The 15,732-nt window shown below is 46.6% G+C and overlaps 1 protein-coding gene across 1 annotated transcript in view; it reads right to left on the reverse strand.

Annotated features, from left to right (window-relative positions):
* LOC119443035 (sodium-coupled monocarboxylate transporter 2-like) overlaps positions 1-15,732 on the reverse strand; it is a 109,290-nt gene that overhangs the window by 12,202 nt on the left and 81,356 nt on the right. Inside the window, exons 7-9 of the mRNA XM_037708164.2 lie at positions 12,980-13,120; positions 11,921-12,050; positions 4,184-4,272 (exon numbers count right to left, since the gene is read on the reverse strand). Coding sequence (XP_037564092.1) covers positions 4,184-4,272; positions 11,921-12,050; positions 12,980-13,120 — 360 coding nt within the window. The remainder of the gene's footprint in view (positions 1-4,183; positions 4,273-11,920; positions 12,051-12,979; positions 13,121-15,732) is intronic.

Consider the following 15,732-nt stretch of genomic DNA (forward strand, 5'->3'; position numbering starts at 1 on the left):
ACGGATTTATCAAAAACGTTGCTGGGTGTGGCTATGTACTGATCAGAAGAGCACTATACGTCTCGTTCTTATTAGGTCTGCCTTAACATTAATGTGTGTGAAACAATTGTCAGCAGTATTGTACAAATATTATAGCTTGCTTGCTCGTCCGAAACATAGTTTGTTTATGAAACTTATTTGCCAGCCAGGAGCCACGGAACAATGTCCCATCTTAAATGCACTGCATAGTACAACTGTAACGTGTGTATTCACTTATAGGGCACATGAACGCTGGTAGCCAGTGCTTAACGTTCGTAGCACACTGCTTGGTTAATAGTTTGTATTTTGCGGATGTGTTTCATAGTGCAACCTGCCCAATACAAGTGAAAGTTTTTGTGGTTTGACTGTCCTTTTATGAACAAAGTTTTATGTTGTGTATCACTTTATTTAGCAGCTGAGAGCTGACATACTAGTCGAAACGTAACAGAATATCCAGTTTTTGCAAGGTTTTCCAAGGTTTTTACAAAGTTTGGATGAAAAATATTGCGTGGAACAATTATCAGGCTGAAGTACTGTTACACTGTCATGGATATCGGCAGCCTTTGGTTAACTTTTATGAATCTGCTGACAGGCTGCAGTATCTTTAGCTCGTTTATTTTTTGTGCATGTGTTGCCAAATGCCTCATCCGAGTGAAAGCAAGTCTCTTTATATACTATATATACTGATGTTGCTACAATGAATTTACGTAATAATTAAAAATAGCCATTCTGAAGTATAAGGACGTTTTTTTAGAAGACATGCTGTCAGCGGTACCGACCATGGGTGGATGGGTGATATGTGGTAATTAGTTGCTAATTAACAAAAATCAAATATGTTTTACTTTTAGTTTCAGCGGACTCATTGTAACTGGGAGATTACAGCAAGCTCTCTGCACACGACATGTCAACTTTTGGTTCTGGAAAAATGTGATTACCCGCAGGAACTGTGGCATGATGAATTTTTGCTGTTGGAGCATGCAAAACTGAAACTGAGATGCTGCTCAAACTAAAGGTAACATTCTGCGTACGTCGCCCAGCAGCAGGCAACCAGTGCGCTGCACGGAGCCCCATTGCTGCCCACTGTTGGGTGATGTCAGCAGAACGTCACCTCGAAGGGCGTGTCTTTGTGCTCAGTGCAGCCTTGGGTACAGTTTTGCGTGCTGTGATAGCGGAAGTTCATCGTGCCACAATTGTGCGGGTAATTGCACTTTTTTCCGGATTCTAAAGTCTATGTGTCTTGTGCAGAGAGCTTGTTTCAATTTCCCAATTACGGCGAGTCCACTCAAACTAAAATATATTTTATTTTTGTTAATTAGGAACTAATTCTCATTTATCACCCATCACCTCATGGTCCACACTGTTGACGGCATGCCTCCGAAGGAACCATTGTTTTATTTCGGAACGGCTGTTTTTACATATCAGCATAAGTCTTTGTAGAAACACCCTTATAGAGTTGTGTGATATTACTGTTGAACAAATCTTATTGTGTACACAGGTGAAACATGCACAGATGATGAAGGGCAGATATATACGTGGTGTTACCTCTGTTAATGTACCATAATTTTTTGTCTGAAGGCCACCACACTATTTTTTGCAAATGGCTGCTCTGCTTTTACTCACTCGTACTCAGTATATGTTATACCACAGATATACTGTGATCCATGTGAATTACTGGGATCAGTTGCAAACTATACTCTTAACAGCAGTGATACTTTACAAATGGCGTTTGTATTTTATTGCTTCTTGTATGAATACAATAAAGTTTATTTACATTTTGCTTTCAAATCGTAACATATAGGTCTCATAATTTAGTTACGCTTTGCATTTTTGTACAAATGCAGCAGTGACTACTATTGCATGCACATGGAGATCAGCAGAATACATATTCTACAGCTCTAAGACTTGCTATATAAACTTGATGTTTTTGCGTGTGTATAGTGCATGCGTATACATAACTTGTGTTTGAGTTGTGTAACTTGAACCAGACTTTAAAAACGGCGATACACCTCAGATGACTGAGACCATGATGCATATTGTTGAACTCCCGCATGTGACCACATGCACTTTTCAAAGCACGGCTCATGGAATAATATTTTAAATTTCTCCATGCATATACATATATATTGTTTAACTATAATTTAGCTTGAAAAAGCGTTGAAGTTCAGGCAATTGTAAGCAATATGCCATAGGTCACATTCATCCATAAAGTGTTGCACTTTAAAATTCGGTTCAAGCTATTTCACACGTGGGTTGGTATTTTGTAGCGATGCTTTATGCTTTATTCTAGTCTTATCATCCACCGCTCACGGCAGGCTGATCCCATTGATAATGAGAGCGGACCGTCGCTCTGACCACTGACCAATGGCGAAAGGGCATTAGCATCGGAAAGGCATCGCTACAATATACCGGCCCTGATACAGGGGCTGTAAACCCATCTGGAACCCTTCACAGTGGGTGTTGAATAAGGAAAATAATTGAAGGGTGTAGGCGCCACCCTTTGGTTGGGGTGTTTTCACAACACCCTACAGTAGTTTCTTTACATAGGCACCCTTGTTGTAGGGTGTGCCAAAAAGGCACCTTGTAAAATAGGTGCTAACTTACACCCTTAGGGTGTCTTCTCTGCGACAAGCCTATTTAGACCCTTTTGGGTGTAAAAACTTTTGCTGTGTACGTATTCAAACTGAACACTGTTACGTTGACTATGTTAAATATTTAAAGCAATACTGATCTAGAAAACACTTACAAGATACCGTTACAAAACATTAGTGTGAATTAGAAGCGGATTGCTCATGGATACTCAAATAATTGCATAAAGAGAGTCCTAGGGAATTTTTCAAAATGTATCACCAATAGAGATCAGCGGTGTTTCCTTTTTCCGACGGTGCTCCACATAACGCTCTCAGCACTAAGTGAACTAAGGAGACAACGTTGAAGTTAATGCAGCTTATTAAATGGCAGGATTGATATTTATACAGGCCAGACGAGTTTCATACTGTCTCTAGTGAATGCAAATGCCTTACCGGCAACGACGCTATCCAAAGAATAAATAAAAATTAATTCATCCTAATTATTAACACGCAAGTCTAGAAAAACGTTGCCGGAATTTTCCAACAAGCCCTGCGACATGAAGGTTGCAGGCAATGGCGAAAAAAAAAACTAGAACATGACTGACAAGAAATACACGAGCGCCCATGTTAGGCTTGGTGTTCCCGACCATATTGTCTTTGGTGGGGTCAATTCGCGGCCGTGCAGTTCGCATTTCGATGAGAACAAAGAGCAAATATCTTCCCCAGCGGTGTCTCTTAGATCCCCTGTGTTGCCTAGACACGTCAAACCTTATGAAACAGTCCCTACCTTTAATGGCACCATTCCATCCAAACTACTAACGACGAACAGGTACAACAATGTTTGTTCACCTGTGTGAACATGTTTTATTTACTTTGAATCATTTTAACAGCGAAGCTGTTTAAGCCAGCCGTAATTTTCGGTGCGTATCAAGAAACTGCCAAGAAAAAAAGAAACTGTCTTGCAAGGAGGGATTGGAACCCCTGGTTCTAAAGCGAGCGTGGTAACCTCTGGCTATAAAACCACGCTTGCACAACATGCATTTATGCAAACAATATGAGCTGTCGTCTTCATCCACAGCTGGCGCGTTGATACGCTCGTGCTCTGCGTGGTGAAGAGGTTTTGCGCGCTATGAGAGCGAGAGAGAGAGAGACGCATTCATGAAGCGGGCCTCCTGGAACGCGGTGTCGGTGTTGCAAGCTGCGCTATGCAACGCGCATTGACGGCCGTAAGTCCGAGACGCGCGAAAAGAAGTTATCTTCATCATGAGTAATAAGATGAAAAGTTCGCGCAAACTTCCGGAAAATGCTGGGCTACGATCGCCCAGCTTCGCTGTTTCAAGCGTTGCGCGGCCGAGTGCAAGTTTTTTTTTTATGTAAAAATTCAATTTGTGTAATGGAAGCAGCAGGAGTTCGATTACATAAAAATGAAATTTTAGCATTGCATGACACCAGCACTGGCTTTGAAATGAAACTTCTAACCCGTGCTCAAACGCTTCATTCATAGAGGCTAAACAATAAAATATCGCATATAATTCATGTTGACAGAAACGTTTCACATGGCAGTGTAGCATGAGTACACGTTGAGAACCTATATTCACCTTATGGAAGCGCTTACGACTCCAGCCAAAAATAGACCTCGGATGCCCCATGCTGCACCAGCGCTTTGGCTAATGTAGTAAGGTACCATCTGGAAGCAGGAAATAAAATTGCTCTATACAACAAGTTGTATTTGCAAAGATAGATGGAATTTGGCTCGTTTCTGGTAAGGACCTCAATGAATTACGTAAGTTGGGGTGGAATTCTGTGTGAGAATAATCAGTGCAATAAAGAAAGAAAGAAAGAAAGAAAGAAAGAAAGAAATAAAGAACGAGTTAGGTGCATATGAAAGATCATTATAAGAAGGTACTCAAATCGCAAGACATAAACAACTATAAACCACTCAGTGGCAATCTGAAACACAAATGGCAAATCTAGATATGGTATCCTCTTGCGAATAATTCTAACGTAACAGCTTTCTAAGGGCCTTGAGAGATGTTTGGTTTGTCGGGTGAACTGTTACATTTTTCACAGAATTTAATGCGGTCTGTGTATTTCACAATGCAGCTGGGTAAGCTGTTAGAATATACATCACATGGCTACTTATTTCGTCGATTCTTCTCTCCTACAGATGCAAAACTAAAAGCAATCATTCCCGTAAGCGGTGAGATCAGGCGCGGATCCAGGGGGGATGTCCGGATGTCCTGACCCCCCCCCCTCAGATTTCTGCATCGCCCCCTCGCTGACAGGGGGATGGCCCTGTCGCAAAAAATATGGCCACCAGCATTCTTCAAAAGTATTTTTCGCGAGTACCAGTGATATCAGCCACGTAGAAGTAAAGCTAGCTCGCTCACAAGCTTATTTGTATACCGTCGGGGTGTGGTGTCGCGAAGTTGCTGTAGTTATTTTTTGTCATGAACACCTTGGACCTCCTGGCGCCGGCGGTGCCTTACTCGTCCCGTCGGTGGCGTCGAATGAACGAGGGGACGTCCCTTTTGCCAAGCACGCCGATTTCCGCGCGAGCGCCTTCGCGCCTGATCAACTTAGTTGCCCCTTGGGGTGTCATCGGTTGCCTCATTGGCTGTCATCGGTTCCGCGACCAACCTGCTTAATGAATAAGATCACTTGCTGAAGTGTTCATATACAGGGTTTGTCCGAAAAGTAATGTGAGTGATTGCATTGTGAAGCGACTATACGTCGCAGCGCGCTAAGACCAGTTGGGATTGGTGAAGGGGGAAGTTAGCTTACGCAGGCGTGGTCGCTCAGTCATCTGCGACCATCTGGAGCGTAAGGACAAGGTTTTTCGTCAACTCATTTTCATTTACCGTGCAAGCCGTAATGCAGCGCTCGTTGGAACAGAGGATTGCCATCGAGTTTTGTGTGAAACTCGGCAAGTCTGCAGCGGAAAGTTTCCCTATGATAAAGACAACTTTTGGTGATAACAGTTTGTCAGAACGTCAAGTTTACCGGGGGCACAAGGTCTTTTAAGCAGGTTGTGAAGAGGCCAACGATGAAGCACGCGCTGTACCGCCATCAACGACCATCACCGACGGAAATGTGACGCGCGCGAGAGATCTTTTGTACTCAGACCCTCGTTTGAGTGTCCGTTTAGTGACATAGACAGTAAACATTCCAAAAAGTACCGTTCACGAGATTGTGACGAATAATTTTCAGATGCGAAAAGTGTGCGCGAAGATCTTGCGCAAAATGTTAATCGACGACCAACAATCGAGCAGAGTTGAAACGTGCCAGGAGGTTTGGGACTTGTGCGAAAGTGACCCCCCCCCCCCCCCCGTTTTGGACAATGTCATCACAGGTGACAAGACTTGGGTGTTTGAATAAGACCCCGAAACAAAAAGGCAAAGTGCCAAGTGGCACAGCTCAGCGTCCCCTCGCCCCAAGAAGCCCAGAATTAGCAAGTCAAAGGTCAAGACCATGCTCATTGTGTTCTTTGACATCAGTGGCCTTGTCCACCATGAATTTGTACCCTATGGTACAACCATGAACGCCAAATTCTACGTTAAAGTGCTCAAGCGACTCAAACGAACGATTCTTCGCACCCGGCCCGATATCGGGGGCGATTGGAAACTTCATCATGAGAACGCACCATGCAGCCTGCACCGCCTTCCTCGTGGCCCACTTCCTGGCTGATTGAAAGATGCCAACGGCTCCCCAGCCGGCCTACAGTCCTGACGTGGCTCTCCCAGGCTTCTTTTTTCTGCCCTTGAAAATTCCCATGAAAGGACATCATTTTGCGACAGTTGGCAAAGTCGAAGAGGATTGCACCAAGGCTCTAAAGGACATTCCTAAGGAGGCCTACCGTGACGCCTTCGATGGTTGGAAATCTCGCTAGAAGCGATGTAACGACGCAGGAGGAGCCTATATTGAAACATTTTATTGTGTTGTACCGATCTGATCAATAATTTCTTTTCAATCGACTCACTGACATTACTTTTCGGACAAACCCTGTATAAATAATAACAACTAACAGCTAAACTAAGAACTACGCATGGGCAACTATTTTTTAAACTGTAGCACTCATTGTGATCACAGTTACACATTGACAATATCCAGTACGAGCATAGTACCATTCGTACGCTACAAGTTTTTCCTTGTAACTTCGCAGTTTTATTGCCGTACATTAAGCATAGGAGGGTCAAAGCCGCTGGATCCGTTTATCTGAGTCGGCGTTCTCGCGGAGCGGGGTGAAGTCTCGAGCAGCGGCTGCGAAGTGGGGGAGCGTGACGTCAGCGGCCAACGCCAGTGCGCGGGCCAAGGATGGCGTCGTGTAGTTAGAGAAACGGGAGCAGATGTGCGCCTTGTGTAAAAGGATAGCGTCACGTGGGAAACAAAAGATGAAGGCGCTGGTTCGTGCTCTCGGCTACGACACTACATCGTTCTTCTTGTAGGTGGTGTCGTGAGTCTTCATACGCGGTCATTCCCATATCGTAAACAACCAGCGTAGTGGTTGCCGCGTTGGAGCTCCAAAGCAAACGAAGGTGTCTCAGCCGAACACAAATAATCTCCTTAAGGAAAACAAGGTGTCCCAACAGAACTCCAAAGACGGACCCGTGCTTACGCATTTATAACGAACCTGCAACAGATCATCCCAAGTTTTATTTTAAGAAGCAATACAGGCTAGATATACCGGGTGTTCAATATTAAGATTTATGGTTTTCTTAAAATTAGGCACTGGGAGGCACGTGAAGACCACCTGTGCAAATAAGTTATGTGGCCAGGGGGCACAAAGTGAAATGATAATTAACGCTGTCAGCATCCGAATTGACTCAAATTGAATACTTAACTTTTTATTGAATGCATTAAGGAACGCGACTGCCTCTAAGTTTTCAATACAAACATACCCACTTACTGCAGTCGACAAAAATAATTGTTCAACTTTAGTTAGTTGGGCTGCTCACAGCGATTGTTATGATCTCACTTTCTGCCCCCCTGGCTACATAACTTATTTGCACTGGTGGTCCTCGCGTGCCTCCCAGTGCCTAACTTTAAGAAAAACATAAAGCTTAGTTTTCAACACCTTGTATTATCAGGCACAGCCGCCAAGCAAATGGCTGTATTGAGTAACGTCCTTTACCTATAAGCTCGGAGAAACCGATATCTGGCTTCGCTACAGGTCTTCTGCCTCTTTCTGGGGTTTACGTGCCAAAACCAGTTCTGATTATGAGGCACGCCGCAGTAGAAGGCTGCGGATTAATTTTGACCACCTGGGGTTCTTTAACGCGCACTACAACGCAAGCACACGGGCGTTTTGGCATTTCGCCTCCATCGAAATGCGGCCGCCGTGGCAGGGATTCGATCCCGCCATCTCGTGCTCAGCAGCGCAACGCCCGAGCTGACTGAGCCACCATGGTTGGCTACAGGTGTTGCTCTAGACGTATAAAACGCGGGTTTATCATGAGCAGAAACGGTGAATTTCGGTAAATAAGAAAGGCTACTATCATCATCATCATAATTGACAGAAGCTGACCCCCCCCCCCCTCAGAAAAAACCTGGATCCGCCCCTGGGTGAGATTACGAGAGCCTAATTTTTTATAGTAATACAAGGTGAAATTAGGCGTGAAAAACTGTTAAATGATGAAACAGCAAAGAACCCAATGAAACAGCGAAGTTGTATTTTAATAGCGCGCGTGGATAGCCGCGCACACTTAAAATTTAGGGCTGCGGGGCAAGACTTTAGTGCCTTTCTAAGAGCATTATACTCCATAAAAACACATCAACAGTTTCGCATGCACCTCCGTTGCCTCACTTCACCGCGCTCAATGAAGCAAAGAAGACCAGGTCAACAGCGTCATATTTTCGTTATCTTAACTTGTGCTTCTTTACAAAGTGCTAAATGGATGCCATGAAATGCCATGACATCAGTTTTGCGCGGAAAGCTTGACAATTTCTCGCAATAATCATGAGATGTGGGGTCCTGCTGCATGGTTCAAATTCGTTTGACTATTTTAAATTACTGTTCGTAGTGTGACGTGAAACTGTTATAAAGTATAATCATGTTAGGGCAGGGTCACAAAGAATGGGACCAACCGCTCGAGCTGAATGTTTCACCAGTTCATTAGTATGGAAAGTAGACCTCCTAGGTAGTGTGGCAAATTGAAAGACCATACTCTGAAGACACAGCTCATGATGTTTTAAGAGAAGTCGCTCTTTCCATTGAGGGCCACAGCTTCCTTCAATGTAGGACTGGCTGGAGATATTTCCTGGTAGTGATCATATTACATCCGTATTAAAGAAGCCGCAGTTTGCCCGAAAGACGCTGCACCAATTGCGATAGCATAGAGAGAGACAGAAGAAATGGCAAAGGCAGGAAGGTTAACCACATCGAAAGATCCGGTTTGCTACCTGACATGTCGCGCTAGAAGAAGACGACAACGAAGTGCGCGCTGAATGCACGGAACGAGATGGCTCGAGCGCGAGCTTGGCATCGAACGCTAGCTAGTAGTTGACTCCAACGCCTAAGCTATGCCGATTAACGTGTTCCTGTTCCCTTGTTTGTAATAAATCGTCGGCAGCTACAACCTGCTGCACAGACGTAACTCTACCTTACGCTGGGGAGAGAGGGGAGCGGGAGTTAAAGTGACAGCAAAGTATAGATAAAGAAAGTAAGACGCACAGACAAAATCATAATCGGTCAAAGGTGACACAGCACAGTAGCACTTGCAGAACTATAAACATCTGCCCAGGCTACAGCCGCTTGTCCAAGTCTGTTGCCCTTAAAAACTGCAACAGTGCCCTCGTCGCCCTCCGCTGCGATGGCTTGTGATGTCGGGATTCTCAAATAAGTTCCTCTGTTAGAGGTCTTTGGTCAAAACGCGCTATCGCGTGTACGAGTGATCGTCCCTGTAAATTGTAGCGAGGGCAGTCACAGACAAGGTGCTGAAGAGTCTCCTCGCTACCACAGTCATCACATGAGGCGTTGTCGGCCCATCCGATTCTGAATGCAAAATACTTAGTAAGTAGCTATACGGGAGTAAGGATAGCAGCTTTATCGGCTGCATAAACATGGATACACTCGCTTACTAACTGAATTAACAAGCGTGCTGTCAGTGCGCACATGCAAACATGAATAGATCACACTCGATGACCGCAGACAACCGCTGTCAAAACTATGGCGCAAACGAGCGCGGCCGCCGCAGCGAGCGAAGGTTCGTGCGGTCCATCACTTCAACGGAAACAGAGTGGCGAAAGCACAGCGCATACAAAGGTCAAAGCCGTCTGGAGATCGCTTTCAAGATACGGTCAATATCAAAACAGTGATGCGCTTATTTAGGAATATCATCGTTTCTCTCTCGCACCCGCTTTTCCTCGCGCCACCGAGAGAGAAACGATGGCATTCCTAAATAAACGCATCACTGTTTAGATGATCCAAATATAATCTCACTATCAGGGAGGGAGCAGTCTACCTGACTGGAGCAGTATTCTTCTTAACGACCGCGGCTTCGCGTCGGCGAACGGCACCGCGGCTTCCACCGCGGCCCCGGGGTACAAATGCGAACAGTATCCGCTTGTTTACACCACCACAGTTCACCGAGATCAAAAGCCGTTATGGCGCACCACCACTACTGCAAGGATTTCCGCCACTAGAACAAACGCTAGAATAATAAAGCTCGGCCGGCGTGGCCCAGACACCGCCTGACACTCAACGCGCCCTAAACGATTTGCTTCCTACGCACGTAGGAGCTGCGCTCGGCAATGTCGCTGCGCCGGGTCTCGGAGATAGGAGAGCCACGCTCAGTAACTAGCAGTTGCCGCGCGGCCGTGTAGACCAGTGCCTCAAAAGTCCCTAAGCGATTATGTCCCTAGGCACCCAGGAGCTCCATCATTGCCATGACAACACGTGTTCAGCGGAAGCCACGTGGCCCGCAGTGCCACACCCCCGCTGTACCTACTAGCAATTGTAAAACCGCCGCCCGGTCGCGTATACAGAAAACATATCCCACGCAGAAGGGGGGCGCAGAGCTGCATGCCTTTTGGCTCTCGCCGCAGGCCACTTCCGCCAGCATGGCGGCGCCTAGCGCAACGTTGGCTTCCGAGACTTTTAGTTTGTTTACGCGACGCTGGTCCGGCGACGCGCGCTGGAGAGCGGCCGCTGTATCACCTGTAGCAGACGATTAGTCGTCCGGCCGCCGACGATGAGAGCGTCCGCTCTTGCGCAAGCGGATACAAGCGGATACTGCTCCCGTTTCTGCCCGATACTGCTCCCGTTGGGGTGTTGCTACGCTGCGCTCCGCAACACCCCAACGACCACCGCTTTGCGTTGGCGCACGGCAGACCGGGGCGCAAACGAGAGCAGTATCCGCTTGCGGAAGAACGGAAACTCGCGTAGCGTAAACCAAACCACAAGTCTCGGAAGCCAGCATTTCGCTGGGCGCCGCCATGCCGGCGGAAGTGGCCTGCGGCGACAACCAATAGGCATGCAGCTCTGCGCCCCCCTTCTGCGTGGGATATGTTTTCCGTATACGCCGCCCAGTCGCAAGATATTAATTTGGTGCCGCAGCTGAACGTCGCCTCTCCTCCATCCCTCCCATCTCCCCACGGCTCTTCGCCCGACGGAAGACGTGGTGTTTGCTCCCCGCCGTGAATTCGCTCTCCGTAAAAGCGTGCGTCCCACGCGCGCTTTCACTCGCACTTACAGCATACGGCGTGAGGGGACGAATTTATCGCCGTTGGGCTTTATACGGAACCTCACGGCGACGGCGACGCCGACAGCAGACATCTGCTTGGAGTGTCCTTAAAATTTATATCGCAATAATATGTAGACCTTCCGCAGCGCTATCGCACTGTTATGTCTCAAAAGAAAGCACTCTTCCTATTGTTTGCCACTGCTCCTGTCAAAATTAGACAGGCTAGCCTGCGTTCGGACTACCCTTGGTGTACGCTCTTAGTCGCACATATCATATTCAAATACTACAATGAAGAGCCCGATTACAACGCTTTCAAAGTGTATCTGAACTAGCGTACAGAGCTGGTAAGCTGAGCAATAATTTATTTCTACGACGCTAAGACAACTCCAAGAAGGGATGTTTTTCATGGATCTTAATAGAGGTTTTGTAGCATAGGTAAAAAAACACAGGAACCGTATAGAAAGATGTAGGAGAAACTACAATAAGCTAAACAATTCCGATGGCAAAGACGCGGAACTATTACGCTAAATTTCGCATGTATACATAATCAAGGCATGAAGGCCTTGCACAGGTCCCCAAAAAATACGTAGAATAGACGCAGTTCCACGTAATTATCCCGGTACCATGGCAGATCATGATGAAATATGCCCTTACCTGATCATACCGAGACATTGCACCAGAAAGAACGGGATCGCAATCACGGAACCAGTAGATAATAGCCAGAGCTGTCAATCCAATGATGGCGTAAAATAGGGACACAAGGAATACACCAAAAAAGGCCACTCTGAAACAGGGTTAAGTGCAAATGCATATAATAAATGCAACCGACACTTCTGAAATAACAATTTTGCTTACATCTGTGGACAAGAGTTGTGAGCTCCTCATCAAGCTATTAACAAGTGTTCGTCAGCACCTTATCTGTCGTATAGCTGACCACTGTGAGTAGTTATTGCACCGTTGATCCTAAAACATTACCTTTAGTTGCCGCGAAGATTACTTATGAGATGAACGCAAGATTTGTTACTAATAATAGATTATTTCTTTCACACGCAAAACCAAATGACATTACAAGCTAGTCCGCTCGAGCGCGCTTCACGGCATGCCAACACCGCGTGGAGGTTGTAAACGCTCTTATCCATGCGCATGACCCAGTGTAGCCATTCCGGGAAGTAATGCATGCACTACATCGTGGGCCTGCTGTCATTGCTTTTTTTAGTAGCAAAATATAAATAAAGCGCTTCTAGCGCTTTGAACCACGACGTCAGACAACACCAGCCCTACTGTTTTTCTCACGCCTTCTGTGTCTCTGCTTGAGTTGTGCGTTAGAATCTCAGCAGACACTGTTATCGTATTCATAAATCTCCATGTTGAATTAATTAATTATGGTGTTTTACGTGCCGAAACCACGATTTGATTATGAGGCACGCCATAGTGGGGGATTCCAGAAATTTGGACGACCTGGGGTTCTTTACCATGCACCTAAATCTAAGTACACGGGTGTTTTCGCATTTCGCCCCCATCGAAATGCGGCCGCCTTGGCCGAGATTCAATCCCACGACCTCGTGCTCAGCAGCCCAACACCCATGTGTGAATTATGATTAATCATTTACACATATAGAAATAGCACGCATACACTGAGAGAAATATTAGCCGGCAAGCTGTTGGCTCTTGTGTGAATGTTTTCCAGGTCTGTCAGCATAGGCAGTAACTTACGTCCTGGCCTCCGGCAAGGATCTTGCTGCCAAAAACCGTTGCGTGATCATCTGGTCCAAGCCAATTCGCGTGAGCTGGAAAGGAAAGGCTGCTAAAGAAGCCGCCCAGACGGTTTCGTCGGTGGTGAGGTCCATGTCAGTTCTGAAAGTAAGCAAGGAAGTAAACAACAAATACATTGGCGTACCTCCAAATAACGGTATTAGATTTCATCTATTGGAATTCATTTTGCCTCCAGCAATGGCGGTACAGCAAATGTGACCATTATATGTGCCAGCGCCTATGTTTTGTTATTACGTTATGAAAACATGAAAAATAAACGGTCCGCTGATCAGCTAAAGAGATGATGACCCAACAACATCAAAACCACGAGACGAAAAAAGAGAACACATGAGAAGAAGGTCCCCATCAGTAGCGCATCCAGGATCTCTGCCAGGGGGGGGGGGGGGGGGGGGTGACAGTTTGCCTTAGGTTGCCAATACCATCTAAACATAACTAACTTCAATTTCTTCACGGGAAATTGTCAAAAATGCGCTTTTTGTGCAAGTTTGCGAGTGTACAGACGATTGCGCGTCTTACATCTTAGTTGCAGTACTCAAAGGCGCAAGGAAAGAAAAGGGGTTCAACAAAGGGGGTTTAACCCTGCCTGAGGGGGGGGGGGGGGTTACAACACCAGAACCCCCCCCTCCCCCCGTCAGGGCGCCACTGGTCACCATAGATGAGAAGTTTAGCGGAATATACATTAAAACTTTAATGGAGACAGCAATATGAAAGTTCACTCTTATAGTTTAGCAAAATTAAAGTGGCACCATGAGGAGGCCCCGTCCTCACAGTGAAAAGCATAAGAAAAAGCAAGCAGACCGTTGGGATTCCTCCGCCTCTGAATTCGTCTACTATGAAATCAGTAGGCTGTCACAGCAGATACCGCCATCTCCTTACGAACTTACTTGCGGTGCCCACAATATCGTCCTTGTCCGCTGCAGTATTTCCTGCTATGGCGTTCAAGATATCAGGTATTCTTTTAGCTGCACCAAAATTTTAAAAACCACCTGTGGCATATAGCACAATTGTAACCCTTATACTAAATTAATCGATCAGGCATCATTATTTCTACTAGAAATGATAATGCATGTTCGGCTAATGACCAAATTTAAAAGTGCACCTTTTAGTTAAAACTTTGCATCACATATTGCCATTTAGGAATTGAAGTCGCTGAGTTGGAACGAATTCGCAGGGCGACACTAGTTTCGTGTTACTAATTTTCAAATTCAGGGAAAACACGGGGAAAGCGGCAGATCGAAATTGAAGACGATGATCAATACGAGAACAAGGTGAAAGCAGAAGCCATTATTCTTCTTTCGACAAGCGAACTTGTCTTTTTTAAAGAGAAATGTGCTCTCCTGGGCACAGTATATATAGGTACAGTTTTTCTAAAGGGAAGAGAGGGTAAGACGGGTGGACGAGGCAAGGACCGATATTGTGTTCGCGGCGAGGTTGTGAAATTGAAAATAAATGTGTGCTACTGAACATCGGTGGAGGAATGCGAGGTAGCACCGTGCGTCAGCCGGTTGACGTATGACTGTAGGTTCCTCTTTTCGTGGAAGGGGCCTGGGCAACGCGGGTTGGAGGGGCTCCGAGCTTTATCTCTCCCTTGACGTCACGGACAAGCTGCGCCTCTACAGTTGCCGGGTCGTGGTTGGTGGAAGCCTGCCGAGCCGCTGCCAGAGGCGCCTGCTGCAGTCACGGTCACCACGCTTGCGTTCGGCGCGAACGCGGGGAAACGGGGAAACGCAGAGCGTCGGCAGCAGCTCTGCGCGTAACCTCGTTGGTGTTGCTCCAACTTCATTCTCTTTCTCTCGCTCTCATTTTCTCTTTCTCTCTCTCGAGCATCGCACGCGCCGCGCGCATGCTCTCCGTCTCTTTCCTTAACGTCTCATGTCAAAGCAACATGTGCACGGCATGGAGAGGAGCGAAGCACACGCCGCTCCGCGAGGTGGTTGCCAGGTAACGCGCGGTGACGTCATCACCAGGAGCAGTTTTTGTTCGCGACACACGGACTGACGGTCGGCTTAAACAGCTCCGCGGTTAAAAATGGCTAAATATACTCGTATAATTAAAAACACCGCATATCCACTGGGTGAATGATGATGAGTGGGCGAAGCTCCGGAGGGAATCATCGGTAAACCGTGAATCTTCCGTGTAATTCGCCCAGTCTCGCCGCACTAAATCGAACGATTGACTTCCACCAATGACACGCGCCATATGGGACGTCATTCCTATTTTATAACAGCGCCCTTCATTATAATTGCACCATCTCCCGCTTAAGGGGACGCTAGCACAAACGCGTTAGAAACGTGCAGTACTCTAAGGGGAAGAGGCCACAGCGTCTTACGCAGCCGTTTACACATGCCGGAACGTCCACCGCGTTTGCCGACACCATCAGCGTTTATGAATACGGGGGTAAGGCGGAGAGGCCACAGCGTCTTACACCAGCTTCTTGCACGGGCCGTAACGCGCTAGCACAAACGCGTTAGAAACGCGCAGTCTTTTGTTAATGTTGGGTATTTATTGCCATCGTGGTGCGTCTGTCCATGTGCGCTTCGTGGCGTAGTGGTTAGCGCCACGCGTTCAGAAGCGAGGGGTCCCTAGTTCGATTCCGCCACGGCCACAACTCTCGGAATTTTTTTCTCATAAAAGTAGACGTGGCTACCTACTACGACGACTACTACTACTACAAAGGAGGGACAGACCCACAC

The sequence above is a fragment of the Dermacentor silvarum genome, chromosome 1 (assembly GCF_013339745.2).
Source record: "Dermacentor silvarum isolate Dsil-2018 chromosome 1, BIME_Dsil_1.4, whole genome shotgun sequence".
NCBI lineage: Eukaryota > Metazoa > Arthropoda > Arachnida > Ixodida > Ixodidae > Dermacentor > Dermacentor silvarum.